The sequence below is a fragment of the Necator americanus genome, chromosome IV, assembly GCF_031761385.1.
Source record: "Necator americanus strain Aroian chromosome IV, whole genome shotgun sequence".
Taxonomy (NCBI): Eukaryota; Metazoa; Nematoda; class Chromadorea; order Rhabditida; family Ancylostomatidae; genus Necator; species Necator americanus.
Window position 1 is genome coordinate 18,788,601 of NC_087374.1, and position 17,108 is coordinate 18,805,708.

Genomic DNA, 17,108 nt, shown 5'->3' on the forward strand with positions numbered 1-17,108 from the left:
GATATATGACCTGATTTGCAGGTTCCAAACACCTTATTGATCTATTGACCGCTTACCAAACACAGGCTTTTTTTGTTTCATAGCTTTTCTATTAGCAGAAATCGCTCCATTCTAATTTGAACCGTTTATTTGCAACTTCTCTAAGAGTCGCTAACTCTGGCAGCCCAAACGATCAGCTGAAGAGGAAATCCTCAGCACCAATTCCAGAAAAACCGTATCATTTCAGTAACAACACCATCTTTTTCAAATTTGAATGAGATGAAAACAAATTTATGCAGAAATTAAGAAGTAACACCGGTTATTCGTACAAAACAGCAGCACTGATGAAAAAAGGAACACAATTCAAGTGATATACGTTCCATGAAACAATTCACATGAAAAGATACTTAATCTATTCTCAATCGACCATTTGTTGAGAATCCTCCCTTTATTCCTTCTAGCTGCTTCAACTACGACGTTTGCGAAGTCCTATTCACCGATACAAAGAGGGTAGAGAATTCCATTTGTTTCAACAGCTTTTGTATTCGCATGGAAACAAACAGCGTTGTATTCAAGCATTTCTTTTCTTTTTCTCAGAGAGTGATATCACTATATCGCCTAAACTATGTTTCTTTTTTTCATTGATGCTTCTGTCGTGTGCAAATAATCAGTGCTCCTTATTTTCTGCATAAGAGTTCCCTAGTTTTTTGTAGTGTTGTTGTGAAAAAGTTAGCATTGTTACCGAAGTAACCAATTTCACTTGACAAACTCTACGTGGAGAATGTGCTTTTGCTTATGATGTGGGCTGGAAGGGTTTGCAACTGTTATAAAAGTTGCAAATAATCGTTGGAGCAGTGTGTGTCTCAGTGGAAGTGGGGAGGTCAATTCTCCCGTGAAATAGGCAAAAGTGTGCGAACCAAAGCTACAGAGGTCGAGTCCTTGAAACCTGGGCATAGGTTTTAGAGGTTTTACATGTAGCTTACAGCTACTAAAATGTGGTATAGATACACCCTAACCACCCCTCCGAGATACAGATAAGTGTGGATAGGTACAAATTACAACGCTACAAATCAGACTGGAGCTGTGCCTGCAAACAAAACTAGAGAGGCTCTGAAAAAAACAAAATGTCTCTGTTTTGCGAGCAATCAGCTGACGAATAAGATGACAACTGACGCAGAACTTGCGCATTATGGCATACCTGATTGAAGAAGGATGAAATATGATATACACTTTCCCAGGTTGTTTTCAATACATACCTCTACAAACCAGCTCAGTTGTGATGGTATGCTGCACTCCAACACCGCGCCGCGACGCGACCGCCGAAGCAAAGTCTGCCCCTCTGTGTTTTAGTGGCTTGTCCCCTCCGTAGCATCCGATGGTTCGCATGATCATATACAAGGATGACAAAAGGTACAGCAAATGACGTGCAAGGAAACGTAAAGAAGAAGGAAAATGGGGGAATTACAATAGGGATGATTTTATGTTCGCATACACTGGAGGACATATGTATGTTTGAAGAGAAAACCACAAGAAAGACGTGCATGCGAATGAACAAAAATAACATGGAGGAGCCGAATAAATTGACACATAAACTAAAAAAAACTTACGAGGAACAAATCTTGCCTGACAAGCACGGGAAGATCTCAAAGACGAAGAACTCAAAACCAGAAAATACTACTTTGTTATGTTGTAAGTTCCTGCACAATGTGTAATTGCACACAGAACAATATATTCAACGCCATCCACTTTAGCGAGGTGTGACTTTTATACTGCGATGAAGAGAGTTTTGAGTGACGTGGAGTTGCGCATTTAATGTCTAAGGACTTGGGGGATTTTCGTCTTTTTTCCCCACAGAACCTCTCAAGATCCCTTCATAAGTACCATTTAATTTCTCCCTTACACTTTTTGACGTGACGTCAGTTTCTTTGTTCACACACTAGTCGATTACATGGCATGCGAAATAAATTCAGTTCTACCATCGAGAACTGCTCTATTCTCTTAGTCTTAGGTATGGCTTATTTTCGCAGCTTCTTTGGTGGTGGAGGAGTAGAATCCGAGGAGGAAGATGGCGCCGAGATCGTCGAGAAAATGGTGGAAAGGGCTGAGACATGCACAGCTCTGGAAGATCGAAGAGATGCTTTGCGAGCACTGAGAAGTATGGCAAAGGTACAGAAAAAATTGCTTTCTTCTTGCAGTAGGAGTTGGACGTGAACGCTTGTTTCTTTTTTCGACTCTTGCTAATAGAAGTAGGCATTGTCTTCACTCCTACGTGATACTTTATACTGAATACAACACAACTCTATGCTTCACCTTCTGCAACGTAATTGTTTCGATAATCTTTTTTTACTGAGAAGTTGAGCCACGACAGAAGTCGTGGATGAATCTTATATTGGAGTGGGTTTTGTGTGTAGAACAGAGTTCCGTACATTTTGAATTTCTTCTTTTGAATTCGATCGTAACATCTATGGGAGTTCCGTTCATTTATCTGAACACTTCTTTACCGCGTATATTCTGACGAAAAAAGGAAGAAGTTATTTCTGTTCTTGATTCTGTGAGTTTGATGTTGTCACTATTAATTAGCACTATGCCTAGATACCGTTTTGTCTTTTGAAAAGTGAAAAAGAAATGAAACTTCTAGAAATAGAAAGGTGGTTGGAGATTGGTCAGAGGACCGAAGTATTACTCTATAGGAAGAACTCTGTGTGGAGGTCGAGCTAAATTCTTGTTTTGCATAGCTATCTTGGTACAGAAACTTCGATTAGCTGTTGGAACCATGGGATTGAATGTTTACATGGATGTGTTAGAAAAGGAACGATCGAACCCAGAAATAATTGCCATTACACTCGAAATTCTGGTCGCAGTTCTTAGCAGTGACGATGAAAACACCGATGACGATGAGCTTGGAGAACGCCTTGCAGAGGTTAACTATAATCTTCTATTCATTTCCCATTCATTTGTTGTTATTCACTCCCTTCTAGGTCATGCTTAAAAAATCTGTGTTTATTCCTTCGGTCCTAGCGGCTATAGATGATTATGACATAACTGTGCGAAGGTATAGCGTATCCTTATTAATGAAGTTTTATTTTGAGGGGAGAATTTGCAGATTTTCATGATTTTAGAGTAGGAATCCAACTTCTGACCTCTCTGCTTCGTCACCGCGGTCCGGAAGTACAGACAGCAGTGATGGCGCAGCCTACAGGAGTACCTCATCTTGTGGATATTGTTCACGATCGGCGTGAAGTAGTCCGTAATGAGGCAGTATTGATGCTCTGTGAGCTGAGCAGATCAAATGCGCAGGTAAATTTCATTCCTATGCATCAGTTTGGCAAAACCATCGTTTTCTGGTCTCAGATTCAGCAACTTCTTGCCTATGAAAACGCGTTTGTTCATTTGCTGGACATTATCGATACGGAGCCTCTCGATAGTATGTTTCTATATAGATTTGTTGTTTTCTGTAAAATATTCGGAGGTTTTTTTTCTGTAAGATAAAAAAAGGAGAAAAAAAACTCCCGTAAAGGTTGAATTGCAGGCATCATAATTGAGGACTGCTTGTTCGTGATTCTGAACCTATTGAGGAAGAATGCCATGAATCAGCAGCTCTTTCGAGAAAACAAGTGAATATTTACTTGGTTATTCTCTGACATCTCTGTTATTTTTGGAGCCACTTATTTTCTGTTTCAGTAACAAATCTAACAATAAATACAATAATCAGTCAAATGCAATAATCTAACAAATCTCTTTTCTTAACGTCATTGAAGTATTTGGTTTAATAACGCTCTATTCATAATTGACTTTAGTACCCTTCAGGTGAATAATTATCAACTTCGAAAAAGCCGAAGGGTTTTTCTTTGTCTAATTGTTTATCCTGTTTAAACAGTTCTTTTTCGTAAAACATTTGATTGAGCAGAGTAGAGAATACTTTGGAGGTATTTTCTCGTCACGTATTTTGAGAGGTCATAAAGTCTGGATGTTGAGAAACCAATATCCTCTCTATGTTTGTAAGTTTCCATCAAGCTTACATCATAGATGCTACGTTTTAGCTTGATTTCCCGCCTTGGAATTGTTCTGAATGCTTTCCTTTATGGAAATGAAGAAGACGAACCCGACAACGGGGAGTGGGTTAAGCAACGAACTGCGAATATAATCTTTCTTCTACAGGTTATTAGGTAAATTTATTGTGTTGTTTTTCATTCCTACATTCACTACAAATTGCATAGAGCTACCTGAAATTTGCTTTTCTAGGAGTTTGGTCAGTCCTGACAACTCTGTCACAAATACACACGCCGCACAAAAGGCTCTTCATCACACCAGTATGCTTTTGTGCTGTTATGATTATTTTACTATTTTTTGTCTAGACTTTTCTAGACATTTTTTTGACCATAATGTGCTTTTAAATGCGACTAAGAAAGGATAGTAGAATCCTTTAGCCCTGTCATTTTAGGATCTAGAGACGTTTACAAAGGTAAAAAGGTGTGTTCTCCAAATTTTATAGTTCTGTAAAGCAGGACGGTTAACTCTTCTCTATCCCATAATCTAAGTATTTTGCCCAACATTCCATTACTAACGTACCAGAAGGAAGATTTTTTTGTCTTTTCTAATGGTTCCTGAGAAGCAGTCCTAAAGGTCATTCGCCTATTGCATATATAGTTATTTATTTATTTTATTATGATTTATTAGGCTCACAAGACGAAGAACTCCTTCTCAAACCGACATACTGTCCTCCTAGTGTCATCGAAGCAACCAAAAAGTCCTTATTACTTGCAAATGTATGAACGGCCATGTACGTTCGGTATGAATCTGGCTGAGAACAAAACACAGCCGCGCAGGAATAAGAATTGTTCGCGATGTGTTAGAAAATGCTTTCCGCGTCTTTCTCTACATACACGTTGAACGTTCAGAAATGCTTGCTGAATTGTGCCGAGTTCTTTTGTCCGAATTAGGACTGCCAATAGAAGTACTGACAGAAACCGTCATAGCAGTAGCCGAAGCAATCAGAGGAAATTACACGAATCAAGAATATTTTGCCAGCACGACCCTAATAACCAGTGAAAATGTCACTAGGTAGGTAGAGGTGCTATTTATCTGTACTTTTTTAAACAGACTGTTTTACACCTACGATGTCAGCATTATGACCCCAATTTTCTTCAGAACATCACTCGTGGTACTGCTGATATCTATGACAGCTGAAAAACAGCCGTTTAAAATGCGATGTGCTGTATTCTATTGCTTCCTATCGTATTTACACGATAATGAGTTCGGCAAAGCGAAAGTATATTGATTTCTCTTTCAAAATATATCGCAATCTGAATTAAAGGCATCATCCCACAAATCTGGGGTGTTACGGGTTTCAGGCGGGTTATGCCTATAGGGAGTCGTAGATTGTGGGGAAGAGGGTGATTCCGTTCATCTCTCCTTGTATCAGTGTAAACGAACGACCATCGAAAAGTCGAAAACCCATTCGGACAAATCAACCAATCAATCAAATTTGCGATTCGTCCGAATGGGTTTTGGACTGTGATGAATGCGCATTGCATGAGAAGCCGTCATAAAAAAACAACGTTCCGGCGTCGTCCGTTTACACTGATACAGGGAGAGATGAACGGAATCACCCTCTTCCCCACAATCTACGACCCCGTATGGGCATCACCCGCCTGAAACCCGCACCATCCCAGATTCGTGGGATGATGCCTTCAAATCGGTTACAAATTGTTCATTTTCTCAGGTTATCGAAACCTTGCTTCCAGCATCTCAACCAGAAACCACACTTTCAACTGGTTCTCTCATTTGTCAGGTATATCACTTTTTTGTTACGTTTCAAAACGAGTTTGAGAGATTAGCAGAGGTTGAATGTTCCCATTTGAAATTAATGTTATTTATTAGATCACTATGCATGAGTCTAGAGATTTTATCCGATTCAGTTTATGAGAGCGGATTCAACTATGCTTTTAAGGGATTAGAGCACTCTGGAAGAATATTGAAATAGAATAAAACAATCTGGGTGTGAAGGTTACATGTTGTTAAGTAGTTTTTGCTTATTTGGTTAGCTACGGTCTCCCTTTGGCCGGTTTTTCTGACAATAACGATAATTGAATGTGGATTGGCATTATATTTCCTATACCAGGCCATAACTTCCGGCGAGTCTGTCCAGTGCTGGTTTGGTTGTGTGTCGCTTCTGTATTGTCTGCTTGATGTGGAACATCTCAGGTGAGCTACTATGATAATATAGGATGTGGAGTCACTGAGTCTACGCACTTGAACATGCACATTACCTTTCATTTCTATTGCTTTCGTGTGACAGAGTTGGGAGCTCCGGTACTAGAATCCATCCTAGAAATCGGGACATCAAGTTATTTGAACGCGTTTCCCCGCTGCTCTCGGGTAAACTCTTTGGTGCATGACGGCTCAATGAGGTCTTGAAATCTGCACATGTATTAGTGTAAAGAAATTCCATTTCTGCCTCTACGAATTCCCAAATTACAGTGTGATGGTCCCTGTTTGAAACAATATCTGATTGTATAGTGTTCAGCGACCAGTTACTGCGAGTGCAACTGTCGACTACCATCGACCAACCTCCGATATCGTTGCTTAAACATGTTTCTAATCTTCTGGTTAGTTGCTTCATGTCCGAGATTTCTAGAATATGTTTATTATCAGCATGAAACGTTTCAGCGAATGTTCTGGGTCATTGTGTAGTCCTGACGATTACGAATTGTTTTTTTTTTTAACTTTAGTTTCTTTTGAATTTGCTATTGCCAATTTAAAAAAAACTGTAAAAAAAAAACATTAAGTGCCATGCTGGAGTTATCATATCAGCAATGTATTCAAATTGCATTACTTTAGTCAGGTGCCAATTTTCGCACTCATCATTTTCATTCTTACAGGTAAGCATGGGTAACCGTAGGGTGCAAATGCGAGCTGGTGTGTTAATGTTGCTGTCTACATGGCTGAACAATTGTCCTGCTGCTGTTGTGGGTTTCATTGAAAATGAAGACAATCTACAGTACCTGACAACACAAATACGTAATATATGGTGTTTTCATTCAAGACTCTTCTGATGTAAAAAAAAAACTCTTTGTAGTGGATGATTGCGGTGAAGGAACAGAAAGTGAACAACAAGTTCTGAAAGGCCTTATGGCTTTCCTTTTGTTGGTTTGTTTGCAAAATGTCGAAGATGTTGACGCAAAGTGAGTTATCAAATTATTTTAAAGGTTTAGCCAACTTCCATTAGATAAATGAACGTCGTAGAAGAGTAAGGAAATTTCTCAAAGGAAGATTCTCACAAAGTTTTTCCCTGAGTAAAAATTCAATTAGCTAGTTAATAGGCTAAATAGCTAGTTAGGCTTGGAAGAAAATCGTCGCTGAAATCAAGGTCCTAATAAATATTGTTGTTCTTTTACATACGTGATCATGTCAGAATTGCTAAGTTACGCAGGAGAGTCCTCTTCACAAACAAACTGTATCGACCGCTACATAAAACCTTGTTTTTCTATGTTCCAACCTGTCCTATCACGGTCGATGTTGTAAACAGAGTTATAATTATGTTTACAGGACTTCTCTCGAACAACTCGTAGATAGGAGAGTTGGCCGAGAGGTAGTTATCGGAGCCGTGGAGGGATTGTCTCGAACAGAACAGTTTGTTCGAGCTGCTCAGAAGCCGCAACCTCTCACAAAGACTCCGAACGAATTGTTTTTGGATTATCACTTCATTAAGATGTTCAAGGCATCAGAAGGTGAGCCACAAATTTGGGGTGTTTCTTATCATGTTATGATTCTGCTCTATTTATCTTCAACATTTATAAAATTCGCACACCATATAGTTGGGTCAAAACGAAACGAAGCACGGACAATTGCGTAAGCGACTGCACGCTCGAAACGGTGCGGTGGAGACAGCGGTTGGAATCGAGGTGGGACCATGGCGAAGTGGAGGGATGGGTGGCGGTAACGAAGATCCTTCCAGGATCCCAACCGCTACGCTCTGCCGCGCCGTTTCGAGCGCAGCGGCTTGCGGAACTGGTCCGTGCTTCATGTTGTTTTGGCTCAACTATACCTAAAACCGCAAGAAACGCGCTTTGTTATGGTATATTAATGCGGAAACCTTGTCGCCTCATAATGTAAGCTTACTTAATATAAACTATAAATTAAATTAACCTAATGTAGATTTTGTTGACGACTGGTTCACAGAAGTAATAAAAAACCATGTTAAAACTATCTGTATATCTTAAAGGAGACTATATTTGTGTGGACTTTAGCACTTCCAGTATAGATGACGTTTCCAACTCTTTGAATTCATTTCAGTTCTTTTTTCATTTAAATTATTATTGTATTGTAGATTAAGATTTATACTGTCTCAGAATTTCAGTGGATATGAGATGTAGCCAAACATCTGATAGATAAAAAATCGTGTTCTTTAGTGGATGAATTTCAGCTCAGCTGTTGAAGATGCTAAAACCAACTGGCGAATTTAACGGAACTGCTTCAAATGACAGCATCATTCAGTCCTTTAAGGTTGGCTTTACGGTTTTATTATCAAGTAAAAGAGATAAGCTATTGCCTAACGTAGGACCTCATTAAACGTCAAGACGAGGAAATCGCAATCCTCAAGCAGGAAGCCAAAAGGTCAGCGGCGCAAATTGAGCAACTGAAACAAGCGGTGCGTTGAACACACCACACTATTTAGATTATTTAAAACTGTGTGAGTTCTAGAGCGACAAAACTGAAATAGAGCGCGAACTAGAAGACGTGAAAAAGAAGCTCGAGGAAAGTCGAGCTCTCAGCGTTCAAAATGATGCTATCCAGTTACAGATGCAGGAGATGTACAGGTATACTGTATACAACGAGTACATTTCTAACTGTTCACTTAGTTATTTATTTTGTACAGTTATTTAGAACAATTGTATTCAAAATGCCATTCTTTCTAGGGTTAATGAGCAATGGCGTGCGGAAGCCGGGAAATACAAGCAGTGGGCGGAACAATGGCAGCAATACCAGTTAGCGCAGGTAATGAGCCCAATACATCTTTTCATTTTTCTTTGAACATTTTCTTCCTTTAATGATTTTCTTCACCTGTTTCCAAATTTGTATTGTTAGTAGTACAGCACACAAACTATCCAGGATAGCGGAACTGCTTGCTTATTCTGACGTTCAAGTGAAATTGGTGATCACTCGTTGCCCATTTAAGATCGTGTTAGACAATTTTGACATGCAATTCTTTGTTCTACTGCCTCAAAAACATAGCCTATTATCCGCTAATTCTTGCTTCTCACTGGAGAAACACAGGAAACTTTGCTTCTTCGGGTCATCAATATTTCCAAGGTTCTTTAGGAAGCAGCCACCATTTTCGAATTTGAATAGTACAACAAGTATTAGGTTATCCCATAAGTTTCTTAACTTAGTCTGAACACTTCGATGCACAACAGCCTTAGTTCAGACCAAACGAATCAACAATGACACATCGACAGACAAATACTACTGACTATTTCCAAGTCCTCTCTTCTTGAAACCTCGGCATTTGAAAGTGTATTTATGTTGTATACATGTTGTTTATTGTGAGCGACAAGGGAGGAGAGTTTGTAGTTATGCCACAAACACTAGATCGGGAAATAACAGAACGGCATTTGATGGATAATAGTATTTATCGCCGAGTTACAGAAAAAGAGTTTGCTGAACAATATAAACGTCTGAACCATGTTTGGATGAGCGTCGGTAAGGCTGCTGGGATTGAGAAAAGATTCCTGAGCAGGTTAAAAATAGAAACACCGAACCTCCCCAGCCTGGTTAAAACGCATAAGCTTTCAAGTAACGACCTACGCTCAATGTCAGCGGAGACATAAAATAAGGCCAATAACAAGTTGTGTAGAAAGACCACCAGACCGTATCTCTCGGTTTCTAAATAGAATTGTGAGTCACCTAGTACCAAAATTGCCTTCTCATCTATCAAGCAGTCCACAATTCTTTGAACGTCTCAAAAATGCCATATTCGAACAAAATTGTGTCATGGAGTCATTTGACGTGACGTCTTTGTGCACAAACGTTCAAAACAAACAGGCGTTACAAGCGTTATCTGAAATGCTAGATAGACACGGCCGCATAATGATCCTGATCAACGGATGCCTCCAGTGCAATATTTTTAAATGGTCAGGGAAATATTTCTCTCAAATAAGAGGATTTGCTATGGGCCAAAGGCTTGCTCCAGTTCTTGCCGTTTGCTTTATGAGCAGAATAGAACAACCAGTGATAGAACGTCTTCCACAGATGTACTGCCGTTATGTCGATGATTGCTTCATTATAACATCAACGCAATCCGAAATGGACGAATGCTTTAGAATTCTGAATGAACGATCACAGTACATAAAACTCACTCGAGAACAACCAAAAGATGGTTGGCTGCCTTATTTGAATGCTCAAATAAAACTAAACAATGGCATTGCAAGTGTGAAATGGTATCGCAAGGAAAGCTCGAAAAACTGATAACTGATAAACGCTAAGCCAGCCCATCCTAATGAATGAAAAAGGCAATTATCCGAAATATGGTCAAGACAGCAACAGCAATGTGCACAGGGGATAGAGAACGGGAGGAATCACTAAAACTAGCCTCAAGCACAGCTAGTTCAAACGGTTACTCGAGATCGAAATCTAACACCCAATCTCGAACTACACACAAGACAGTGAAAATCCCACGTGAAGGTAGAATTCCTTTGTGCATCCCCTTCGTCTCTGACTTCTTAACTGCTGCTATAAACCGGACTCTTTTGCGAGCACAGCTGGAAGATGATGTTGTGTTGGTGAACATCCCGAACGACAGCATCAAGCGACAGTTAGTTCGCAATAGATTCTACGATAGGCAATGTGTGTCAGAATGTTGCGTTGGTTGTCCATTCGGTAAGACCGGTGATTGCACGAATATCAGAGTTATTTACCAAATAGAATGCCTAACGTGCAACGCCATTTATATTGGAGAAACTGGAAGGATGCTGAACGTGCGTATCAAGGAACATTTGGCTGGTAAAAGGCGAGGGAGTTCGATGACACCGTTAGGGAGCCACAAAAATGATAAGCATGATGGAAATGAGTTCGAGGTGAAATGTACGATATTAGCGCACGAGAAAGAAATATCTGCTAGGAAGGTATTGGAAGTATTCTGGATTTTCGTCAGGAATCCGTCCATGAATGATAAAAATGAGTGCTTATCAACTACCAATGAATTCTTGCCGTTCGTAACAATCTGTGAGCTATAAGATTGCCCCACATGCGGTTCCTTAACGTTATCCTGACACCAGTACTTAAGAATACTGCATAGTGCGTAGATCTCATTCGCCTTGGTGAAAATCGTTAAGAACGCGGTGGTTTACCAACCTCGCTAGTAGGTGAAACTGGTCAGTTGTTTTCCTTTTAAAGGTCTTGCGTGGTGTAATTGGAACGATATCGAGGTTTGGCGAGGAGAGAGGAGGAGTTTGATGGGATATGCATGGTATCAAAGACCTCGAACTATTTTCAGGAATATCTTCATTGTCGCGTATACAAGTTCCTTGGAGCAAACATCGGACAACGGAAATCGCCTGATAGACCTTTGTGAGCAGACGAACCTCATCATTGCATCAACGTTCAAGAGAAATCGTTGACGCCATCAGCTCACTTGGCAGTGGGACAACACCATTAACGGCAGAAAAGCAGCAAAAACGGAAGATGCCGACTCTTTAAGCTTCAGCTCGATTACGTTCTGACGAAGAACATTCCTCAGTCAGACATCTGTCTGGGTCGTCGCATTCGATTTCGACCACCGCTCAGTTCTTCTCAGCTTTATGGTACGGTTCCAGAAAAGGTGTCGGGGAGCTGAACATCAACCGAAGCTCGACTGGCAGGTCTGAAAATCGAGGAATGCACAAATAAGTCCTGCCAAAGAGGGTCGATCAATATTGGACCAGGAAAAGGGTGGATGACGCTGACCCTTTCACTAAATGTATTCAGGACGCGGCAAAGAAAACGCGAGCGGTTTCGACACCGAGGAAGAAATTCATGTCTGCATCTGCATCTACGGAGACAATATCCACGTACAATTCTGAATGTGTTGCCGCACTACTGGTGACTTCAACCAATAGACGCGTCTGGGAAAGTTGCGTCGTCAGCTGGAACGTAGTCGTGAGAACGAATGGATGTCAAGAGTGAAAGGGTTTGAGAAGGCGGGGGAGGATAAGAACCCAAGAAAATCCTATACTTTGCTAAGTCAGTATAGCGGCAAGATGAAGAGGTGTTCGCCTGTCCTGAACACAGCCAACAGAGTCGCTGTCAGGGAGGCAACCTTTCCCATCTGGAGGGAGGATTTTCACACTTTGTTAAACCGACAAGCGCCGTCAGTTTCTGCACGCCCAAAGGCAGACATACAACACGGACAGAAAATAGCCACCGTCGGAGTCGAGGGCTCTAGTCTATATTCAAAAAATGAAGAATGGAACATCCAGCGGAGACGATGGAATTAGCGCAGAAATGCTGAAATCTCTTTCTCCTTCTGGGCTTTGTGAAGTGACGAAGATCATCTGTTCAATATTGATTGACGAAAGGATATCGGACTCGTGGAGACACGGTATTATAATTTCTTTCACAGGAAGCTATTCCTCACAAAACCTAGGAATTACATAGGAATATCATTGCTATTTGTCCTGGATCGACATCACGAAGAAACCACCCGTGACGAGCAAGCCGGTTTTCGCCCTGATCTCGATTGATCAAGTGTTTATTGTGAGGAGAGTGACTGAAGGGTGGCAGCGGTATTTGAAGCCTCCACAGTTAACCTTCTTTGACTACCTGAAGCCGTTTTCGACTCTCTTCACAGCGGCCGCCTTATCAATGCGCTTCGCGCCGATGGAATTCGAGGGAAATTCGTACATCTCATAAACGACGTGCATAGAAGAACAACTGCTGCGCTACGAACAGCAGCTGGATGTACTACACCGTTCGAAGTGGAAACTGGAGTGAGACAAGGAACCGTGGCGGCCTTCTTTCTGTTCAACTTTGCCGTAGATGACATAATGAGCAATCGAACAGTGTCCTACCGGTGTCATTTTAGCACCTGCTGCACGTCTCTTGGTGGATCTCGAGTACGCCGACGATGTAATATTCGCTTCTAGCAGCGCGAAGTTACAACATGCTGTTAACCTTGTATCGAAATTCGCTGCAGCCTACGGACTGGACCCTTGATAAATGCAAGCAGATGTGGGTCTGCTCGAAACCCTCAACGGGAATCAGGATGTACGGACACCCTACAGAACTCGTGGATGAGTTCGGTTATTTGGGATGTATGCTGAAAAACGATGGCAGCTACGAGAGAGATATTCAGCAAAGATGCGCTAAAGCTAACTCCTCATTCAGCTCATTGACCAAGTGCCTGTGGTCGACCCCATCGCCAACGAAGTCAAGCTGCGAGTCAACCTATCCGCAATTCCCCTATCATAATGCATGGATCGCAGACTTGGGCGGCGCCGTCGACAGTGATGGAGAAGTTTGGCTGCATGGAAGCTGTTTAGAAGATAGGCTGATAGGCTACTTTTGGTCGATGGTATGCAGTAACGAAGAATTTTACTCGGAAGTGGACGTGGTGTGCCGGCGGATGACCCGTAAAAAAGTCAACGTCTTGCCCAGGCTTCTGCAGTAGTCACGGAAAACCGTCTTCGCTTTTTTGGTCACGTTATGAGGTGACTGTCTGATCGTCTTCTTTCAAGTGGTCCTAATGATGCTCTAGATCGGGATTGGGAAAGGCCCCTTGGTCGTAAGAGTTCTGGAGGGAGGTGGTGAAAGATCTGAAAACACTGCGCGTTGACAGCCACTTTAGTCTAGACGTAAAATTCCGCCGTTTATGGAGTAACGACGGATATGTAGATTCGATGCGAACTCTAGCTGAAGATCGAACAGGACTGGCTCGGATATGTTGAAGGACGACACACGCCGGCGAAGACGACCGAGTTCAAGCGTTGTGATGGGACTCGACCCTCTCGAATAGGACTCGACTCCGCATCCTTTCCCCTTTCCTTCTTCTTCTCCTCTTCGCTCTTGCGATAGTTCTCGACTGGTGCCAATTCAATATATTGGAAATTCCGTGTGTTTCGAAAAACCAAAATCGAAAATTAACCGGGGAATATAGACAAATGTGAAATTTGGTAGCTAACAGAGCAGAAGAAACAAATTTGCTGAAATGTTGTTGAAACATTGGTATTAAATCAATTAATATTAAAATATTTGCATTTTTATTCTAAAGTCTGTGAAATACCTTTAAATACTGATTAAAGCACATTATATGATAAAAAAGAGAAGAGTCAGGTGCATAGGTCGTATTAGAGAAGAACGACGGAAAAAAAAGCCGAAAAAATCAATATTCTGTTCCTACAAGATGACAATGGGATGACGTAGGATCGACACCGCGTTTATTCAAACTTTTTCAATAGAGTTAGAAACTTGGAACCACTTCTAAAAGATGGAGCATTTAATTCTATGTAGTTTCAGCAGTTTTAAAGTGGATTTAATAGAGTTGAATGACCAAAAAAGCTCAGATTCTGTGCACATTGTTATGTCTGTGAGATCGCGAATGGTTTCATGATAAGAGGACCAAAAGAAAAAATTCAGCAAGTTTTTCAGAGAAGAAGGTTCGTCCTACAAATCAGTCTTATTGTTGTTTTTTCCCAACTCCTAGTTTCTTTTTTTTTTCTTGGAATTTTTGTGGGACAAAGATGTGAAACGCATTTCTCCCATCTTTGCCCAAGAATTTGGAAGAACGGCGAACCTCACGAGTAATTTGATAAAGCATCTGATAGATAGAGTGAAAATCTGACAGAGAAAATCCTCGCCTACAACATACTGGAAGATTTCCTTTGCTCTAAGTTACTCTGAGTTATTGGATTTTATTCAAGGTCACACACTTTTAGGCATGAGAGCAAAAATTCGGACTTCAGTTTTTCCATTCCAGAAGGCGGGGTTTTAAAAAATCACCCACTTATTCGGATAAAGGGACTAAGGAAACTTCTATGTGCAAAGTTTTTTCTTCCTGTAGTATCTGTTCTACTCAAAATTTAGGTGGAACTAATCCAAAAAAAGTCGGAAAGTTTTAAATTTGGTCCCATTTCCGAAAGACCAGAAGGTGGGAAAAACAGCGAAAAGACTGATTTGTAGGACGAACCTTCTTCTCTGAAAAATTACCTGAATTTTTTCTGTTGGTCCTCCTGTCACAGAGCTATTCGCGATCTCCCAGACATAACAATGTGCATTAAATTTTGATAATTAAACTCTATTAAATCCATTTTAAAACTGCTGAAAGTATATAGAATTACTTTTAGAAGTGATTTCAGGTTTCTATCTATTTTCCAAAAAATCGATTCAGCGGAGTGTCGAACGTGCGTCGTCCCATTGTTATTCAACTCGTTGCACATTTTCAAAACAAAATGTTGGAGCTTCTGTACTGTCCTACGCCTGAAAATAAATATAGCATTTTGTTTTTATGCAATCATTTAATATTATTTATTGTTTTGTGTTGTTGTTATTTATTGTTTATTGTGTTGTTTATTTTATAATGCATGAAATAATCTAATACTACATAATATTTTGTTCTAGTTACCATGTTATCCTTCATTCACTACTGCCCACAGCACACTCACTTTCGACCTCCTTCCCTAGTAACCTTCTGTCTCTACGACCCCCAGGAAAATCCCATCCCAAATCCGCTTGACCCTGGCGTAACACTCTCCCGCCGATTAAGCAAGTAATCTTCGTTGTCAAACAAAAAAACAAAAATATCACAAAAGTAGAAAAGAACATATGGGACAAAGTACTGCGTTACAAAGAGCAGTTATTTAAGAAATAGGGAAATTATTGCTTTCTTTGTTAAATAAACAGCCTTTTATTGACAAGTATGAATAAATCATAGCGAAGTGGTGACCTATTATTGAGCGTTCATGTTCCACTACATTATATACTTTTTCAGTTACCTAATCCGACCGAAACGGCGGTGACATGCCTCCAACAACAAGTACAACAACTTGAACAACAGCTTGCATACGGGTACCAAGCTTTCGAGGAACACAGCAAATCGGTAGTGCATTACACTTTGAAGATATTCGAAGCCTAGACAGCTTTCTAGATGGCTAAATACGCGAGCGATTGCGCAGGATGGAAAGCAAGGGCGGAAGCGGCCGAAGCACAGCTAGCGACTGAGAATGAAGAAAAAAAGGAGGAGAAAGTGTTAGAAAATGGAGCTGGCGGAAAAGATGTGAGTTTTGGATTTTGTTTCTGAAATAATTTTTTCGATATTACTCGCATATACTATATTGTCTGATCTTTTGTGGTGCTTGTACCCATAGAATTCTGTCTCAGGAGCTGGCTCTTCTGAAATCCGAGCAAGAAGATCTATTAGTCCTTCTCGCTGATCAACATAATAAAATCACGCAATACCGTAATCGACTGAGAGAGCTTAAGCAACCTGTTACCGACGATGACGATGACTAAACTATTATTTATTGTTGTATTCTCTTAAAACTGTGCTATCTCTGGAGTTCATCGCTCACATATCCAATATCACCAGTCTTCCTTCCTACGCTTTTCTTCTTTTTCGCTGTTTTTTTTTCTATGGAAATACAGTTGTTCCTGTTATGGTAGATATTATATATAGCTTGTAGAGCTTTTGAGTTCCTTTTCAGTTCCACTAGTTCCGTAGTTTTACATACGGTGCGATGGCACAACTGCGTTAGTTAGATGCTAGGGGTTGTGATTATCGCAAAGGCAATCTTTCATTCCGACCAAGGAATCTTTGCGGGATTATTTAAATGCGTCATGAATTAGTTCAATGATACACATCGAAAGTTACTTTTTTTAAGAAAATTTCAGACGAAAATTCTGGAAAAGAAGTTTATGCAATACCAACGTTGGTAGGAGTGGAGTGTAGTTGTGATAATGAATGGGTAGTTATAAGAATATTACTTGTATTTTTTTTATTCGCTTCAGCGCATCTTAAAGTTATCATCTGTGATGGTGTAGGTATATAAGAGTGAGTATTTTCGTCCTCTAACAATTTACCACTTTACTGTATTATTTGTAATAAAGTTCTATCACATTCTTCTTTTCCTCAGCAAAGAAAAGAAAAGCAGCAGGTTTTC

General features: G+C 40.4%; 1 protein-coding gene across 1 annotated transcript; it reads left to right on the forward strand.

The window, feature by feature from the left end:
• Positions 1 to 1,989: 1,989 nt before the first annotated feature.
• Positions 1,990 to 16,461, forward strand: RB195_001841 (uncharacterized protein; the record flags this gene model as incomplete). Its single annotated transcript, XM_064198806.1, has 23 exons — positions 1,990 to 2,145; positions 2,729 to 2,899; positions 2,958 to 3,031; positions 3,099 to 3,276; positions 3,331 to 3,403; positions 3,509 to 3,593; positions 4,020 to 4,145; positions 4,222 to 4,289; positions 4,878 to 5,040; positions 5,128 to 5,248; positions 5,702 to 5,770; positions 6,101 to 6,183; positions 6,506 to 6,587; positions 6,861 to 6,999; positions 7,058 to 7,163; positions 7,528 to 7,709; positions 8,405 to 8,484; positions 8,540 to 8,629; positions 8,683 to 8,798; positions 8,898 to 8,976; positions 15,941 to 16,048; positions 16,097 to 16,225; positions 16,330 to 16,461. The coding sequence occupies 23 exons, from the start codon at positions 1,990 to 1,992 to the stop codon at positions 16,459 to 16,461; spliced, it is 2,610 nt and encodes an 869-aa protein (XP_064054687.1).
• Between the last annotated feature and the right edge of the window lie 647 nt (positions 16,462 to 17,108).